Source organism: Sorex araneus, chromosome 1, assembly GCF_027595985.1.
Source record: "Sorex araneus isolate mSorAra2 chromosome 1, mSorAra2.pri, whole genome shotgun sequence".
In the NCBI taxonomy this organism is placed as follows: domain Eukaryota; kingdom Metazoa; phylum Chordata; class Mammalia; order Eulipotyphla; family Soricidae; genus Sorex; species Sorex araneus.
Genome location: NC_073302.1, coordinates 175,439,833 through 175,459,927, shown reverse-complemented (window position 1 = coordinate 175,459,927; position 20,095 = coordinate 175,439,833). Strand labels below are relative to the sequence as shown.

The window sequence follows — 20,095 nt, the reverse complement described above, 5'->3', positions numbered from 1 at the left end:
TGGGGCGGCACCAGCCCAGCCTCCAAATGGTGCCGGCCGCCAGAAGTCACGCCCTCGACCCACCCTCGGCGCCATCTTGCCACATTCAACAGAGAAGAAGCCGGGCGTTCTGGGTGAGCAATGTGGCCAGAGAATGCTCTGGACCCGAAACCGGGCCAGCAACACCGGGGATCCAGACGGTGGAGGTACAGCCACCACACCTTCTTCAGATGGAGCCCTGGCGACACTGAGCAGCAACTAACATGGCTCCTGGATGCGGGACTGGGACACATCTGAACCGCGCGGCCGCTAATGCAGCCGCGCGACCTTTTCTAAAAACTGAAAACATACAATCTTTTAATGGAAAACTAATTATCAAATGCTTCCTTAGTAGGGCTGTCTTTCTTGGGGGAAACTCCAACAACAATAGTGAGTTTTGTGTTGAAATATGGAATGTAATCAAGGTAAAGAAAAAATTAAGTGAAATTCATCAGTTATACAGTTGGGGGTAGGGGGTGGGGGCGGGGGGTATACTGGGGATTTTGGTGGTGGAATATGGGCATTGGTGAAGGGATGGTGTTTGAATATTGTATAATTGAGACATAAACCTGAGAACTTTGTAACTTTCCACATGGTGATAAAATAAAATTTTTTAAAAAGAATACATGAAATTGAATGATATACAATTTGTTCATTACCTTAAGGTTGTAGGAAATTACACACACAATCACTGATAAAAGTATCTAGAACTTTATTTTGGTATGTTTCAAAACAATTTAAAAATAAAAACTTTTTATTTACAGTAATACATGCTCTTATTTAATAAATCATCTAGTTTTACATACCAGCCTATAAAACAATTGGAAGCTTCTAAAGAAATAAACTACATATGTAATATAGCTTTCATTTAATTGCAAGAAATAAATCTTTAACTACACATGTAAAGTCACTAAAGCAAAATAATGAAAAAATTCTAAATCCGACTTCCTACACTGTAGGAGGAATCTAATCTTTCTTCTTCAAATAGTTGAGTAAGAAAAGCATGGGGGATACACTGGGTATAGAACTCTCCACAGGGTCTGACAGAAGCCGGATCAGCATCTCTCATTGCTGTCTTATTAATTCAGAGTTGGAAAAGTAACTGGATTTTCCTAACTGTGTCTAAGGATGTTAGTGTGCTGTTGATATAAAGTTAAAGCTTGTCCCTATATCCAAGGGAATCTACCCATACCTGAGCTCAATAGGCAGGAGGCTTGATTCTATAACACTTTCCTATCTTCTTCATAGGAACCTGAACTACAGAGGTCTTAAGCTGAGATGTTAATTTATTTCAAACAGAGTTGATAAGATGTCTTTCAATTAATGGAGAGAATTTGGGGGGGGAGGGGGAATTTTATTGGGAGATAATTTTGCGATTGAAGTATAGTTTCATATATATCCAAATTCATATATGCAGAATGTTGAAACAAAAAGAATTTTAACATTTACAATCTACTTCAGCAAAATACATTAAACATTAACTGCAATTAAATTCCATAACTATTTTTGCTGAGTACTGTATTAAAATCAACAGTTAATTATCCCTCTGAACTAAGTTTTTATAATAGTATCACTTATGATAAATTATTTTTTCTTTTATAAAAACTAACTCCCTTAAAAATATAGGTACCCTGTACTGAAAACAATACTATGCTAAATATTTACTGTATATACATGTTGTTAATGCAAAGTAGCTATAAGTTAGAGAAAATAATTAGCCACGTGTCCGAGTCACCATCCTGCAGTGACTGGTCCCCGGGTGCATCCTGGCTCATAGAGGGTCCCTGGCTGATAGACAAACTGGTTGCAGACAAATGGCCAGACAATAATCAACAACCTTTATTCCCATTTCAACAGGATAATTATAGGGAGGAGGAGCCACCTGAGAGTGGAGGGACAGTGACTGACAGAATACCACGCAGGGGCAGTGTGGCACACAGGAGACGTTCAACAAACGTGGGCAAGTGGGAGTCTGCTGGGGAGTCCATGAGCCATGCAGCACTGCAGTGGCGAGACAAAGGTGGCAGGGAACCACTTTTGTTAACAATTAACATAACATCCTAGTGAAGAAGAGGAAGAGGCCTGAGCCAAGTCAAACTGCTCAAAACAGAGGAGCAACGGTTATAAATTACGGGAGAAGGTGCCCCTCTGGCACTGCCCTTTGCCTCTGAGCAATGTCTCAGGAGCTCTCCTGCCTCCAGGACCTGGGATGTGCAGTCAACGGGGCAGCATAGCCAGATAGCTCAGGGGCAGTGCCAGTGGGGACCCAACAGCCACATATGTAGGATGACTATATTCCTTCATCTCACTAACTACCCTATAAAATTTAACCATTAAGAGAAATATTTTGTTATGATTTTTAATTTACTGACAACTACTAATTCATTCCTAACGTCAGAGGTTCCACTAAGCCAGCACTAAAGGATCCAGAGACAAGAAGAGATTTTTTAAAAAATCTAATTTTATCAGATTCTCTAATTCTTATCATAGAGAAACAATTTATGCATAAACTATATAACTGTGCTGTTCACTATAGACCACTGCCCTCATGCAAGAATGAGACTTACAATACTGGAAGTACAAATGAATAAAATACATACCCAATTGAAAGAAATGGATATAAATTATCTTCAGCATTTCTACATTAATTACATGTTGAGAAGAAAATATCAAAGATATATTGAGTCAGACTAACTACACTAATAAAACTAGCTCCAAGTTCTGTTCACTTTTTTAACATGGCTACTAAAAATTTTGAAATGTGTACATGACTCATATTTTCTATTCTACAGCACTACAATGGAAATATCAACTGTGCTAATATTAATCCAACACACATTATATTATATACTATTATGATATGAGATAATATATTTCATACATTATCTCAGGATTCCTGAGCTTAGATTAAACACAACTCTCCTCCTTTAAAAAAAGAAAGCCAAATAAAACCTCATCTCTTTCATAATCTCCAGTTTACTGTAAACTATGCTAAACTTTGGTTAATATATAACTCTACAATGGGCAAAAGTTAATATGACTCTACAAATGGGCAAAAAGGATCTTTTCCCAGTGATGCAAATGTACTAAATCTGATTTATTGTGACACATACAAATATAAAAGTATTTAAAAATGACTGAATCGTATACTTATCACTGGTAAACTGTAAACTCACCTCAATAAAGCTGTGTTTTTTAAAGTCAAGAACTAGAGCTCAACAGATCTAAAGTGACATGTAGAGTCTATGTATAAATTTCAGGTAATTCAAATATAATTTTTAATCCATCTGAATGACAATGTTGAATTAAAAAATTGCTGTAAGTGTCCTTTTGCCTGCCTGCAGTAGTTTACATTCAACAGTGGATTGCATAAAAACTAATCAAGATAGAAGTTAAAAGGGGATATCAGTGCAGCTGTGACTGGACAGTTGACCTACCCTCAAGGGTGTCTAGATCAGGCATCAGTAGCCCTTACTTAATGCACAGTCTTGTTGCAAATTTTTAACCCAATCTAGAACCCTCTAATTGGACATCTGCTGGTATGTCACCATCCTAGACAAAATACTGACATATAAAAGGCCTCCCAAAATCACATGGATAAAACCAAATGAAAGAAAATTGACAAAATTAAATGAAATCTATACTGTCAAGTTTTTTCCCCTGTTGCAAAAGAGGAAAAAGTAACAAAGAAATCTAGCAAATCAAAAGTTATAGTCAACTTAGCAAAAGATTAATAAAACTCAACCAAGATAGGATCAATGGAAACTGCTCCCGTTAGATCTTGCAAAAAATATTTTATTCTAGAAACATTCCACTACGGATATTGTAGTGTTACAGCTGCCTTTTTGATTTTTGAAATCATCATTCTTAATAGGAAATAATTTAAAATAGAGATCAGTTCTACTTTTTGTAGTTTATCACAGTAAGTCGGAAGAAAATGACTTAATGACTTATGCTTTCCTTTTTTTTTTCCTTTTTTTTTTCTTTTTTAGTCACACCCAGCAATGCACAGGGGTTACTCCTGGCTCTGCACTCAGGAATTACCCCTGGCGGAGCTCAGGGGACCATATGGGATGCTGGGAATTGAACCCGGGTCGGCTGTGTGCAAGGCAAATGCCCTACCCGTGGTACTATTGCTCCAGCCCCACTTATGCTTTCTTTACTTACACTCAGAAAAAGCAAAAAATAATAATAATAATAATAAAACATCAAATTTTTATGCATCTGAATTACTATACACCTTTGTGCTTTTTTTTGTGTCTAAACATGCTTCTGAGCTTACTTTACCCCATTAACCAAAAATACTAACAAAAAAACAAAAGAAGCACTAGAAACAGAAACAATACTATAAAACTCACTTTGTACACTGAAATAGATTTCAAGACATATACATGTACACAAACGCAAATACATACATGGATTTGAACAGTCACGCTAGATTGCCTTGACTGCTCATTTCAGAAGGAAACTAGATGAGCAGTTCAGAAGTTGAGAAATAAATTGGAATGTTAAAATCACTTATGAACTTCATTTAAGGAGACCACAGAATCAAGGGATTTGCTGACACATTTAGACATTAGGATACATCTATGATCACATCTGTTACAATTCCAGACTGGAGTTATATCATAACTGTAAATGCATGTAATACAGTTGGTAATTCTTTATGAGTTTGAATGTTACTTCTGAAAATGAAAGAAATACATAACATTCACTGCATCTGACTTTCCGGAGAGACGGTTCTCTACTGGTGACTAAAGAATATCACCAATCATTTCATACAACACAGACTACTGCCCAATCAAAATGGAGCTATATACAGTTCTCTGTATATAAAATACAGTTCTCTGAGTTTCTATACCGTCTCATTCATGTGTAGATTCTTTTAAGACTCCCAAAATAAATACATATAAAGATACAAATATTTTTAAGATACCTATAAAATAATGCTCTCTAGGTATCAAAACAGAATTGCATTTGATCACTATAGATAATATCATATCTTTTATCTGCTCCTTTTAATACTTAAAGAAGTATCGGTCAACAGATAATAAAGTTTCTCTTTATAAAATATAGAGAAGAGATTTTTCTTTAGTCCAAGATCTTGGCAAACTCACAGAGTACACCAAAAAGTAAAGCACTAATATTTACCTTATAAAAAATGAAAAAAATATTTGCAAAACATTTATAGCACTGAATTGGACTTTCTTAATCTAGTAACATAAAATGTATACTTTCTCTAATTTTCCAGCAGCCAGAATATTCATATCAAGGCATTACTCAACTTTTTGGGAGTCTGGGTCTGAGGACTGTGTCTATTGTGTGGGTTTCCCCACTTCCCATTCCCAGACACAATGCCACACCAAACAACATACAAATGACCACTTAAGAAAATGGAAACGTCTTCTCAAAGATACTTTAGGAAGAAAAGGAACCAAAAATATATCAACTTTCTCTACAGTTTGTGAAGAAAGAAAAGGAGGAAATTTTCAGACCATGCAGATTGAGGGGAACATAATACTGAAATCTGAGTGTATTAAGCCTTTTGTAAAATCTTTCGTAAGTCACCATAAAAGTTGATTAAAGTGCTTGCCATGGCTGTATCTACTGCAGACTGAGGAATCATCCCACGTAGATCTGTCTGAATATATCCCGTCAAAACACTCTGATTTGGATTGTCTTTAAGAGGCACACAAAACCACCCACAGGGATGGTTATACCCACGGACAAATTCTGGTCTCTTTTCATTCCAGTCAAGACTGATCCCTGTAAGGCAATAAAAAAATAACATTGTTAACAATGATTGACATTACTCTAAATATATTATTCAAAATATTATTTTTTATCAGGTTTCTTGTCTAAATATTTGTCTCATTATCCATGTATTTGAAAAATAAGCCACAAGAGTGAACACTGAGGAATTAAAAAGGTAATTACCAAGCGGAATTCTGACAGGACGCAGATAGAAAGGTAACAGGGAAAGTTTTATTCCCTTCAGAACAGATGACATCATGTCATCTTGGTGACTCCATGGAAACTACAAATCTTGGCTCAAGATGGCGATAATGAGACCTACGACACCGCTACTACTCCCTGTGGACAGCGAGCAGGTGAAGAGGGAAGAAGGGTCTGTTTGTCGACAACTGCCAACTCCAGCATATATGAAAATGCTTACTTTACCCATAAGGACGCAAAGAGAGTAGTGTGGGAAGGTCAGGTCATTCCAGAGAATGGGTGGCTGAAACCATACAATTTTATCGAATCCATGGAAAACAATCAAAACTAAGAATGCTGGGAAATGAAGCTTAGAAGCCTCAAATAAAGCCTCAATAAAGTCAGGAGATCCTGGAAAGCTGGAAAGTCCTGTGGTTTTGGGTATGCAACAAACAATGCATTCTGATGAAGATGGCTGTCCGCCAGAGTGTCAACAGACAGAAGCCCCCATCAATGTCGTGTTGCCACTGAAAACTGCTGACTTTATGCTCTTTGAGGGGAATGATTCACCCTTACGTCACTTCCATTGACCAACTGCTTTGGGTACCTGCACTCCCTCCCCAATCCCAAATCACAACTTCAGTCTTGGTCAGCAACAAAGTTTCCCAATGGTTTCTATCATCTTCATGGCACTAATTTGTGTGCCAGGTACCGTAACAGTAATTATGCATACTCATGATGAAACCAAGAACAAGAAGTTTAAAATGTTTGGATAGGTGGGTGTTGATGAGGAAGCAACTGGAGCTTCCCAGCTTCTTTACTGACTTATTGAATATAAGTTAAAGTGTATTTTTAATTGAATGCAGCAATTTCTATATTTTCTAAAATGGGCATATCAATAGGTTGAACAAAATAAAGAAAAAAACATGATGTTTAGACAATGGAAATTTCTGCGTCTCTGAGGTTGTAACACTTGCAATATTGGTTCTATTAACCATGACACATATTCTATCTGTGGGTGACTCTTGGACATGAATATCTACAGGTTAAAAAAAAATGAAGCTGTATCCATATCTCACACCTTACACAAAAAACAATTTAAAGAAGACCAAAGACCTTGAGATCGGACCAGAATCCATAAAATGTGAGGATAATATTAGCAGAACACTGCAAGATATAGACCTCAAAGTTCTTTCCAGTGATACAATTCCAATGGATAAGGCAACAGAAATGAAAAGAAACAAATGGAACTACATATTTTTTAAAATGTTTTGCATTAAAAAGATGGATGGAGAGAATTTAACTATATTCAAAGCAATCTAGAATTTTTTACCCTTCTTATGAAACAATACATGCCTTGAATTTTTTTCCTGGAATAAGAGACTGAATGCGAAGCCATTTATATCTCTATCTTCATGGTACCTGTTTTCCTTTCAACTACTGTCCTGATATGTAAAGTGATGTAGAGGGGAAAGATACTGATAAGACAGTTGGAAAGATGTCACAAAAATTCATAGACTGAGATATCTTCTCACTTGTAAAATTACTATTTATGTACATTTTTCTTCAGTATTGATAGATTTTAACATACAATTTCAAATTTTTTAAAATTTCTTTAGTAAAATGAATCTTGAGGATTGTAATAAATGGAAAGAAAGGAGAAACGGAGAAAAGGAAGACTTATCTAACAGTTAAATTTTTGTCTTAAAAAAATTCAGAGATAAAAATATCAAATACATGTGATATCCATCCAAAAGAACAAAAGGCAACCAGTGTTGGCGTGGATGTGGGGAGAAAGGTACCCTCCTACACTGCTAGTGGGAATGCCAACTGGTTCAGCCCTTTTGGAAAACAATATGGTTGCTTCTCAAAAAATTAGAAATTGAGTTCCCATTTGACCCAGCAATACCACTTCTGGGAATATATCCCAGAGAGGCAAAAAAGTACAGTTGAAATGACATCTGCACTTGTATGTTCATCGCAGCACTGTTTACAATAGCCAGAATTTGGAAAAAAACCTGGATGCCCGAGAACAGATGACTGATTAAAGAAACTTTGGTACATCAACCCAATGGAATACTATGCAGCTGTTAGAAAAGATGAAGTCATGAACTATGCATATAAGTGAATCAACATGGAAAGTATCATGCTAAGAGAAATAAGTCAAAAGAGAGAGACAGACATAGAAGAATTGCACTCATTTGCGGAATATAAAACAATGCAATGGGAAATTAACACCCAAGAATAGTAGAAATAAGTACCAGGAGGTTTGCTCCATGGCTTGGAAGCCAGCCTCACATGCTGGGGGAAAAGGCAGCTCAGATAGAGAAGGAAACATCAACTAAAGAGTGGCTGGAGGACCCACTCGGGATGGGAGAGGCGTGCTGAAAGTAGACTATAGATCAAACACGATGGGCATTCATACCCCTATTGCAAACCACAACACCCAAAAGGAGAGAGAGAACAAAAGGGAATGCCCTGCCACAGAGGTGGGGTGGGATGGGGGGATGATGGGATGGGGTGGTGGGAAGGATTCTGGGGTCATCGGTGGAGGAGAATGGGCACTGGTGGAGGGATGGGTACTCGAGCATTGTATGACTGAAACACAAGCACAAAAATATGTAAATCTGTAATTGTACCCTCATGGTGATTCATTAATAAAGAAAATAATAAATTTAAAAAAATACATGTGATACCTATTTTTTTCTATGTATGTAACTCAGAAGCTGATGTCTGAGAGTTACTTGAGAGGAAATATATTTTTTGAACCTTCCTTTCTTGCTTTATTGTTTGTTTATTTTGTTTTTTGTTTTGTTTTTGTTATGGGGGCACAAACCTCACGGTGCTCGGGGCTTACTCTTGAGAAGGACCCAGGGACCGTATGTGGTTAGGGGTTGGACTCTGAGTGGGCTACATGCAAAGCAAGAAGCACCTCACTGGTTCAGTATGTCTCTATCCTTGGGTCTCTTACTCAGAGGTAGTCATGACACCCAAATTTGTTAGCTATGAACTGGGTGACACCGTGTAATTAGGAAAAAACTTTCCAGAAAGGTTTCAAACATCTTCTTGATATTATTATTATAAACCCTAGGGTTAGTGGTCAGAGAGATAGTACAGAGGTAGGGTGCTTGCCTTGCATATGGCAAATCCGGGTTCAATCCCTGGTCCCCCATATGGTTCCTCAAGCAGCCAGGAGTGAGCCCTAAGCAAGTTGGATATGACTCCGCAAACAACAACAAAATAGTTCCTACGTTTAGCATGTACACAGCATAGTAACACAAAATAAGTACTAAAATAAAAAATATACTTTACATAGAAAGAACACCCAGTCTAAAAAACACAAATATTTAAAACAAACTTAAGTAGAAAATTTTGTGATCATTACCACAGGATAAAAGTCCTTCCTTATAGCCTATGGTGTAGGAGAAATCAACAAACTCTCTCGGAGAAATTATATTCCAAAGCTGACCTGCTGTAGTATAACGCATCACACAGCAATTCTGAAAAGGAATACGGAATAGGTATTATTACCTTAGGAATCACAAATACAAGCTCACTGACCCTAAGTTAACCTCCAGTAAGAAGTGTTCACTGAAAACATGTCACCATTATAGTGATTCACATGGAGCCTCTGGCAGGCTTTTATTTATTTATTTTCTCAATTACACTGCTAACCATATGGATATAAACAAGATATAAAAAGACACACGGAAATAAATTACCCAGTAAGCAAATTTCTAATTCAATACATTTGCCTGGCATTTTATTTAATATTCAACATGAAAGTAGGTGTAGGATTTTAAGATAAAATCCACAAAAACTCTGGCTAAAATGCCAATGGTATCATGAATAAGTTCAAATATGGCTAACAGGAGAGCAAGCACTTTATAATGTGGAGGTTTGTAATGTGGGCGACATTTTTATCTTCAGACTCCGATTTAGGGTTCCAATTAAGTGGAAAGCCTACATAGTTTTACCTGGAAACCTGAATCTGATGATGTTTCAAAATTTTAACGTAAATGAAGTTAAAACGTACATTTTAACTACCTCCTAAATGAAGGTTTTACAATTATATATGCTGCCAACTTGCTTCAGCAGCAACAACAGTGCAATACACATTCTTCAGTTAACAGCAGAAAACTCAAGTCTGCCACAGTGAGGTCTCTGCTGTGACCATCGAGGTAAGTGTGTGCACATGCTCATACTTCCATGTTCCCCCACTTCCCTCTCTCTCTCTCTCTCTCTCTCACACACACACACACACACACACACACACACACACACACAATCTGAAGTGATGGTTTTAAACAAATACCTCTTCAAATTGCTCCAAAATATCCAATGAAGTCATGAGACTGTCCCAGTCCAAGCGACAGGGCCCTGGGCGGATATGATCTATGACAGCATTGACAGTGTCATTTATGATACCCTGGGCTTTGAAGCTGCAGAAAAAATATGAACATCAAACAGAATTAGTATGAAAACCTTTGACATGCCACCACAGTTGAAAGTTTTCTTAGAAATATTGGCAAAAGAAGATTTTTTACTTATTTATTTTAGTTTTGGGGTCATACCTCATGATACTCAGCACTTACTCCTGATGCTGTGCTCAGGAATCATTCTTGGTGGTATCTGGGGGACCACATGCCAAGCTGGGGATCAAACCCAGCTTGACAGCATGAAAGGCAAGTGCTAAGATACCCGACTATCTCTTTGGCTCCCATCAAAGATTTTTTTAATGCAATCCCAACAACTTTTCTGATAGAGTAAGTTCTAGAATTACTTCACTGGAAAGGGCATTTTCCAGTGAAATATGCTATATCTGATATCATGAATATAGAAAAATTTGTTATGATTTGGGTTCAGTTTATTTTTTATGTATTCTTTTCCCACTTACTTTCTAACATGTATTAGTAAATACATACTTTTACCCTAACCTTTAAAAACTCATGTGGGGGGCTGGAGCCATAGCACAGAAGGGAGGGCATTTGCTTTGCATGTGTCTGACCTAAGTTTGATTCCCAGCATCTCATATGGTCCCCCGAGCACTGCCAGGTGTAATTGCTGAGTGCATGATCCAGGAGTGGCCACTGTGCAATGCTGGGTGTGACCCAAAAAGAGAAAAAAAAAAAAACCCTTATGTGAACTGGGAAAAAAATGGCTACCAAGGAACAGACTATCCTAGAATTGACTTACAAACAATTTTAAAGTGTTCCAAAGCGGCATTTACACATAAGTGATGAAAGGAAGCACTATAGCACTATTCTATGAATAGTGCTTAGGTTCAATAGTTACCCTAGGAGAAAAATTAAAGGCTGAATCCCCATTTGACACCAATCAAAATGTCTTTGATTCTTTACCCATTCAATAGCGGGAACTACTAAATCACTAATGTTTCATTAAGATGCTTTCCTAAATGTAGTGATTAGAGTAAATTAGTTACCAACACCATCATCACCACCAAAACCACTGTCACTATTATTAAGTGTCCTTTGCAAACCTCTGAACTTCTGAACTTCCACATTAAATCCTTAGTTTGGGCATCCTGTGTCCAATTCAACTCTGGATCTAACTCTGAATTGGGACATATTTCTCTAAGACTCTAAGAAAAGCCACAATATCTTCTGATAACATATATATGCACACTGTCAAAATTTTTGCACATTATCTCAGAGTAATTGCTGTTCTGGATTTCCAGAGTAGTCTCTTCAAACTCTCTAAGCTCATTTCCACATTTCGAGCTATCAGATTAAATTTAACATATATCATAAACTTTCAGTCCAGATTGAGCAGAATATAAGAAAAATAATTACTTAGCTTACAATTCAAAAGTCCCTCAGACAAAAGTCTCTTCAACAAATGGTAGCAAAAGACCTGGTCAGTCACATATTTTTTTAAATGAGCTTAGACCCTATCTCATACCATGCTCAAAATGAATTCAAAATGGATTAAAGACCTTGATATGAGACCTAAATCCATAAATTACCTCAAGAAAAACATAGGCAGAACACTTCATGACATTGAATCTAGAGGCATCTCCATACTATTGGCCAAGAAAACTGAAGCAAAGAAATAGGAATTGAGTTCCCATTATGATCCAGCAGTTTCATTTCTTGGCGTCTATTTCAAGAGCACCTCAAAGAAACCTCTTCATTTTAAAAAAATAATTAATTAATTAATTTATATTGAATCACCTTGAGATGTACAGTTACAAAGTTGTCCAAAATTGGGTATCAGTCATACAATATTCCAACACCCATCCCTTCGAAATGTACATTTCCCAGCACCAAAGTCCCCAGTTTCTCTCCTCCCCCCACCAACCTCTATGGCTCTATGACAGGCACTTTTCTTTTCTCTTTCTCTCTCTCTCTTATTCTCTCTCTCTCTCTCTCTCTCTCTCTCTCTCTGTCTGTCTGTCTCTCTCTTTCTTTCCCTTCCCTGATTCACCCCTCCCTCTCCTCCTCTCTTCTTTTGGTCAAAGAAAAACAAAGAACACCTCACTGTACCACTATTAACAACAGCCCAAACCTGGAAACAAGTGTCTCAAGTGTCCAAGAACAGATGACCGGATAAAATGACAATATTATCTTCGTGATGACTTTAGATAAAATCTTAGAAAAATATTAAGTGCAGAATAAATTTTAAAGGGCCTTTCTTACATACCATTCTAATCAATTAAGATTTCAATCATTATTTATGAACCCCTATATCATAAACTGTTTACCAGAGATACGGACATTTTAAAACCTTCAAACTTGAATTTATAAAGTAAAAAACACTTCTTAAAATGTTTAAAATCAAAAGTTCAATTTTATTGGCAATTATTTTGGTGATTATGTGTATATATACACATTATATATGAAGGATTAGACATACACAAATATACATATGCATGTATATGTACACATATATGAATATGAAGTCGGTTATGTTTTAAAAAGTCAACATAAAACTATAAGAACTTACAGATATCCATTAAATTCTTCTGAAGGTTTTCTCCAAACTATTACATCTTTCTAGAAAAATAAAAACCATATGTAGTGATAATTACACAGGTGAAATTTTAGATGTAACTAAACATACTTTTATAAAGCACCAGTTTTGCATTAAAATCAAATTTAACATTTAAAAAAATTAGATAAATCATTTATACCATAAAATGATCATGATTTTAATTTACCTTGTATAATAAAGTTCTTCACATTATTTATAGTCCTTCAAAAAAGATTAGTCAATGACTTAATGAAATCTAAATACTTTTTCTTTTTTTCAAATCCTGTGTCACACACAGCAGTGCTCAGGGCTTACTCCTGGCTCTTCACTCAAGGGTCACTCCAGGTGGGCCAGAGTATCATATGGGGTGCCAGGGATCAAACCCAGACCTGCCACGTGCAAGGAAAGTGCCTTATCTGCTGTGCTACCACTCTGGCCTCAAAATTCAAATACTTTTAGGATTTAGCAATAGCACTTTAAAAAAAAGCTTTATAATATCTAATTCATATACCATAAAATTTTCCTAGGGTGTGTAAAATAAAATTAAAGTCATTAAAACGGTATTGAAATACTATCATCATTCCAAAAAGAACTACTCACTTTAGCAACTGCTGCCTAATTTCACCATCAACCCTGACAACTACAAATCTACTGTCTTAATAGTGTTACTGTATATTAACCACTATACATATATTTTTTCTTTTTTTTCAATTATTTTCCAAGGAATTTTGACTATTAGAATACGTCAAGCACTTTTGTATCCTAGTTCTTGGGTGGCTCTGTCAATACTTAGCCACAGGATAGTTCGGAAAAATACTAACTGGTCATACTCATAGACTTTGTGAAATATTTTGCTATTAATATCCATACTTAACATAAGTCGTCAGCAATACATTGTTAGGATCTTGACTATAAACCTACTCTCACATTTAGTGTGTCAGCACTGTGGATCAATACTGTTTCCTCTTTATAAGATGTCACACTACTGATCTTAGCAGAATGATTCCCCTGCACACCTGTCTAAACTATCATCTGTATTTTTGCATTCCATTATGGCTATCAACCAGCTCATCATATAGAAGCTATACCTCAAGTTTAAGTAATTTAATCAATTTACCATTTTCTTAACCATTCGCCAATTATCATCTTCTATGCCATGGTACTGGATGAGGGTATTCTTTAGTCTAGTTGCAAAGGCATCAACATCTGACAATTCTTCCATTTCTTTTGTTCCTGGAACAAAAAGCACTATTGGCATCAGCAAATACTATAGTTTCATTCAGCAGCCAAGTGGGTTTCAAATATGGCCTTATAACAGTTACCTGGGAATTACAAAAGATCATTTTATGGGGTCCATCTCCCCCTGGCTCCCACCCTAACTTCCTAAATGGGGCCTGTGCAGAGGTTTTCTTCTATGAGTCCCCAAGTCAGTCCCACATATCCAGGACGAGAATCATATGTACTGAGATGTGAAGATCATTCATGCAAAAGGACAATCCTATTTCCCCTTCTACTGGAATCTAATATAAGGAATAAATATAAAAGTCCTGATAACAAAAATAAAAAAATGATTGTTGCTTCCACTATGTGTAAGATACATATTCTTCAAAGATTCCTGAGAACTTCCACCACTGAAAATGTTTATTTACCATCCAATAGATTTAGAATTCCGTGGAAAACTAATGACAGCAACTGGACACTTGATGAAAAGGGCTGCAGAACTCTGAATAAGGTTTAGAATATAGAGAAATTTGCTGTTTTCACTATTTTATTTTGCTTGATGAAATACAAATATCAGAGTCAGTGAAGTTTGTCAGAAAGAAGATCACATGAACTCTTAGAACCATCAGAACACATAATGGATGCAAAAATGATGATCAGTAGTAATTTTCAAGATAAACTGCTGTCCAACATATTTTTATATGGATATTACTGCTAACCTTAAATAACTTTATCACACAAGTGCCTTTTTTTTCTTTAACTTCTATCTGGCTCTGATTTTCTTTGAAGTTTTCTTTTGTGATTTACTTTGAAAATCTAATACTGTTTTCAGGTATTAGATTTCAAGACCAGATAGTCTGATTCAATGGGTCTGTTCTGGAGTTGGCCCTAGAAATCCAGGTCTTTTCAAAAGCATCATGAATTATTTTGCTGTATAGGCAAGCCAAGCATCACTGGTCTAAAAACTAAAGATGACCAAAGCAAATCAATTTTGCATAGTCAATATTTAAGTAGAACAAAGAATAAAAACATTAAAAATAATACTGGGATCATACAGAAATGTAGTAAAGAAACTTTGCCTCTACTCTCTTAGAACCGTAAACTAAAATGACAAAGCAAATGATCAGAAAATAAAAGACACATAATTCAATTTGAAATTAATATTTCATTCTTATATGCAAGAGGAAAATTATAAAATAAATTTATTGGAAGGGAAGCAAACTGAAGACAAGGCTTATTTTTAAAAGGTTTGTGTAAGTCATTTTAGTATCAACTTCTATTTATCCAAATATAAGGGTTATTTTCCTTGTAAGGGAGAGGACAGGCATTCACAAAACGATCTTACATTCCTGCATCTGGTAACTAAGGAAGAGATGTCTTTTTCGGTGCATGCTGTTTCTTAATTACCTTAAACTAAAAATAGTTTTTATTCCAAAACAGCATATTTTGGGATGGCATCTCCCATTAGAAACAATACACAGAAAAATGAGTTAAGTGAATTTAGGATTTATGTGTGATGAGAAATGTTTAATAGGTGTAGATTTACCACAGTCTAAAAGCTGATGCACTCAACAAAAAGTCCATAACACAGATTTAATTTTCATTCAAGAGACTGCCAATTTGATATAAAATTCAATAATAACCTACGCAAGGGTATGTTACAAACAAGCAAAAGTTCTTATAGGGATTTGCAAAAAATAAAAACAAAGAATTCAGATAAATTCATTTTATTACTAGGATAATTATAATTAGACAGTATTCTTTAAACTCAAAGGCTAAGTCGTTTGACAGGTTCCTGTGGTTGGGAGATAAATAAGCACTCTCCCAGCACTATTTGACAAAAATCAAAAATAAAATGAAAAGATATTATCAACGGAGATGTTATCTTTGAGTAAATACAGCACACATTAAGAAAGCAGAAACTCCCTAGAAACGTGAAGAGCTGACACCTGTTTGCTTACTTATCACTCATTCCCACTATCGGTATTGAGTTCAGGTTCGACACAAATTGAGGGCGGCACTCCTAAATAGGCCACAATGGGGTGGGGCAAACCCCTGGACAGGATCTACAAGGACACAATGATTTTACAGAATTCTTGCCAAGACTAAGTGAAAAGAGGAATTTTTCAAAGTATAAGGTGTAGGGAGAGCTGGGGAATGAGCCCAGGGCTCACAACTACATGGCTGGCTCAAGCATTCAACGGTCTTTGACTTCTGAACTACCTTGTGGCCTTGCTGAGGGTCACGGTCTCAGCCTGCTCCTCATTCCCGAGCACCCTAAAGAGGTGAGTTACCGACCAATACTTCTTCAAATTATTTTCTATCATCTCCCAGCTAATTGTGAGGTCAGAAATGTGACTTGTTCAATACAATAAACTGTATACTTAAGAACCCCACAAAAAGGGGGGGTGCAAGAATTGGCCTTATTCATGAAAGACTTCCAAATACCCAAAGCAGACCAAATTAGTCATTCCTAGTACCTGAAAGATTAAAACAAATATTCCATTATCATAATGCAACAAATATTTTTCTTAAGAAGCCTAATTACTACAGAAATAAAATTTTTACTTTGAAAGCTGACTTATTCAAATACCATTCATTATGAATCACAGTAACAACAACAAAAAACATTAAAAACTATTAGTAAGTTCCATAGGGTGGTAGAACATGTGGGAAATGAAAAAAAAAAAAAGTACAGACATGGTAAACTCACTTTTAGTGCACTGAAGTATTTAACCCGGCTGTTATTTAAAAATTATTTAAAAACATGATTTACAACACTGTCAATGAAAGGATTCCCGAATACAATGCTTCAACCCCATATCCAATCCACCACCTGTATTCCCACCTCATCACCCCCTCCATCCCAGCCCACACCACCCCTACTATGGTAAGTTCAATTCTGTAAACCAGTTCTCAGGCAAGGAATTAATTCTTGCATGATTTTTTTAATTAAAATTAACTTGTAAAGGCAACAATGATCACTACCTAAACTGCTGTTTGTGGAAAGCTTGACTGGATATCTAAAACTATATTCCAGAATCAAAGATGGAGGCAGTACTGGGTTTATCAAGGCTTAAGTACATCCTAATATAACAGGCACTAACATTAACAAAAAGGAAAATAAGCAATATGCAGCACTGCAATCTCCATCTGTGGAGAATGTCAGGGAAGAGCTTAAACTGCCATTCACAAGTCCCTCTTACAATTCTATTTTGTATTCCCTTTCTTGATCTTACAGTAGAAAACAGTCCAGCTTTACCACTTAAATTACATCACCCAGCCAAGTCAGAACCTAAAAGCTTCTATAAAAAGTTATAAACTCTTAATAGACACATGCTCAAAGGCTGGGTGGCCCACCTTTAATTTTTCCCTAACTTTAACCATTCTGTCCATATTTTCTATCTATGTCCATGTTTAAGTGATTCCTAGTGTAGAAAATACCTGTTGAAATCAAGTGGGCAGAATTGACAAACTGATTTTTTTTTCTCTCCGCACCTAATCAACAACACAAATCTTTGCCAAATACTAAATACAATGAATATCTCCATGCTAATAAAGACAAAGTATCATTTGTTGAAAAAGACCAAACAATACAAAGAAGAAGTCACTTAAAGCTCCTGATTGATGTGGATTCCAAGCAAAGTTGCATTTTAACATGTTATGGATATCCCCTGCGATATTGCACAAACTACAATACAGCCTTAAGCATTTTATTTCCTGCCTAACAAGAGCTTCAGCAAGTCTGATTTCCACTTGACCTTGAGTTAGTACTTTGTCTTTCCCACCTCAACCAAATACAGCCATTCCTCACTTGAGGGCTGGCTGTAACAAGCAGGGCTCTCACTGGGTGTACCTGGGGAATATGATTACCCAGGCTGTTTTGGTGCTCACGTTCACTTCTTCTAGGACAGGCTAAAGAAAACCCGACTTATTGTTTTGGCCACAGGTAGCTGTGCTCAGGGCTGACTCCTGGCGCCGTACTCAGGGACCTCGTCCTGAGAGGCTGGCGGGCCCTCCAGGATGCGGGGAGGGAACCAGGGTGGCCCCTGTGCAAGGCTAGCGCCCTCCCCGCTGTACTAGCCCTCCAGCTCGCCAATCCAACGCTTAAATTGTCCAGCACTCACAGCCTTAAGCGCGAGTCAGACAATATTCAAGCTCCAGCACTCTAGTCGCCGATTAAAATAAAGGCCGAGGGGAGTCCTAGGCCCTTGGTGAGAATGCACAGGTAGGTTGGTCTGTGTTCTTTTCCGAGGGAGGTCCTGGTGGGCCCAGGCGTCTGGAGGGGGCTTTACTGCGTTCTCTAGAGCAACCAGACCCCCTCATTCTGGCTGTTTCAAATTGTGTGGTTTCATAAGCAACCTTTAAGAGCCGATCCTCTGATTTCCGAGCCCACTTGATGGGGAAGAACAGAAGCATCACGCAGCTCAGAAGTGATGGAAGGGAGTCCCAGTCAGAGTTTCTGCCCGCAGAAACAAACCCAGCCCAACGCAAAGAGCTGGAAGAAACTGCACTACCAATAAGTACAGGAAACCCCGGTCTCTCTCTGTCGGGGTACCCAGATCCCCCAGACTCCCGGGACACCTGGCCTCCCTGTGCCCCCAGGCGAAGCAAGGACACCCTCTGGCCTCTTACCACCCCCCCCACCCCCAGCTTGGAACTGGGTTTCCCCAAACCGCAGCGCCCGCCCATCCCGGACTAACGGGCGCGGGGTGGTGGCTGGCCCCGCAAGCTGGCGGCAGAGCTGCCCCGACTGCCGGGGTCCGGGCGCTGCCCTCCCCTGTCTCTGACCTGCCTGCCCCGTGCCCTCTGCACCCCACTCTGCCCACGCCACCGCACCAGCCCAGCTGTTCCCGGGAAACGCGCTCCGACACGCGCCCACCGCTACCTGAGGTGGAGCCGGGGGCTCGCGCGGCGCAGGGCTGGGCAGCGCGGGGCTCGGACAGCGCAGCACTGACTACTCTCCGCAGGACGAGCCCGTTACGGCCGCTGACTTCCCGGTCCAGGTCCCCGCGCTGGAGCCAGTGGGCGGGCCGAGCTGCCAGAAGGCTGACCAATCGGAAGACAGCGAGAGCTCAGGCACTGCGGGTCCTGGCCAATGAGGAGGCAGAGAGCGCAACGCCCCGCCCCCGCCCCGGCCCAGCTCTGGCGCTCGGGGTGGAACGGCAGGTGCGGCCGCCGCCACGTGCGAGAGCTCCCATTGGCTGGAGCTGGCATGTGCAGCGCTGATTGGTCGCTGCAGATGGACTGATCCCGCGTGGTGCGACCGGCGCCTCCCTGCAGCGCGTCCTCTGGGCGCTGGGTGTGGCCGGGGCTCCTGAAGGGGGCTGTGGCCAGCGGACTGCAGGACTTCTCGGGCAGTAAGCAGGCCCTGGACAGATGCGAACACGGCGAGGAGCGGGAAGCCGAGGAGGGAGACTGCACCAGTTGCAGTTCCCGCTGCTGAGGGTGAGGGCTCAACCCGGGCCAGCCTGTGCACTAGTGACCAGCGTGAGAGCACCCCGTGAATGCCACTAGTGACCAGCGTGAGAGCACCCCGTGGGAATGCTACTAGTGACCAGCGTGAGCGCATCCCGTGGGAATGCCACCAGTGACCAGCATGAGAGCATCCCGTAGGAACGCACTGCATAGGGCTGGGAACAGAGCCCACTCCTCCAGATAGAGTGAAAATGAGCAATTAGATTTCTGTTTAAAGTTCCAGTAAGAAAGACATAATTTATTTCACCCACTGTGGAAAGCCACCAGGAGAGACAAAACAAAAACCCTCCTCTGGCAAGCCCTGACTAGTCATAGAGAAACAACATAAAAACACACGCACAAATATTGTCAGCCACTTAAATTTTTAGAACATTTTCTTGTTATGTCCACCAGCTATTGGGATCAAGGTAATATGGGTCTCATAGAAAGTGGGAGAGTTCCTTTTTCATTT

At 38.7% G+C, this 20,095-nt stretch overlaps 1 protein-coding gene across 1 annotated transcript; it reads right to left on the bottom strand.

Annotated features, from left to right (window-relative positions):
• Positions 1–713: 713 nt before the first annotated feature.
• On the bottom strand, positions 714–19,184 carry STARD4 (StAR related lipid transfer domain containing 4). The gene is made up of 6 exons (XM_004615784.2): positions 19,055–19,184; positions 14,063–14,178; positions 12,919–12,968; positions 10,268–10,394; positions 9,338–9,452; positions 714–5,784 (listed from the first exon to the last, which is right to left on the bottom strand). Exons 2-6 carry the CDS (start codon positions 14,165–14,167, stop codon positions 5,555–5,557), a joined length of 627 nt encoding a protein of 208 aa, XP_004615841.1. The 5' UTR covers positions 14,168–14,178; positions 19,055–19,184; the 3' UTR covers positions 714–5,554.
• Positions 19,185–20,095: the final 911 nt, after the last annotated feature.

Bases quoted from the DNA above. Each gene is read 5' to 3' on its own strand.
- STARD4 (XM_004615784.2), bottom strand. From the start codon at position 14,167: ATGGAAGAATTGTCAGATGTTGATGCCTTTGCAACTAGACTAAAGAAT. The intron at 12,969-14,062 runs GTAAATTGATTA...TTATTTTTCTAG, and splicing joins GGCGAATGGTTAAGAAAATG to AAAGATGTAATAGTTTGGAG. The intron at 5,785-9,337 runs GTAATGATCACA...ATTGCCTTACAG, and splicing joins GGAAGGACTTTTATCCTGTG to GGATCAGTCTTGACTGGAAT.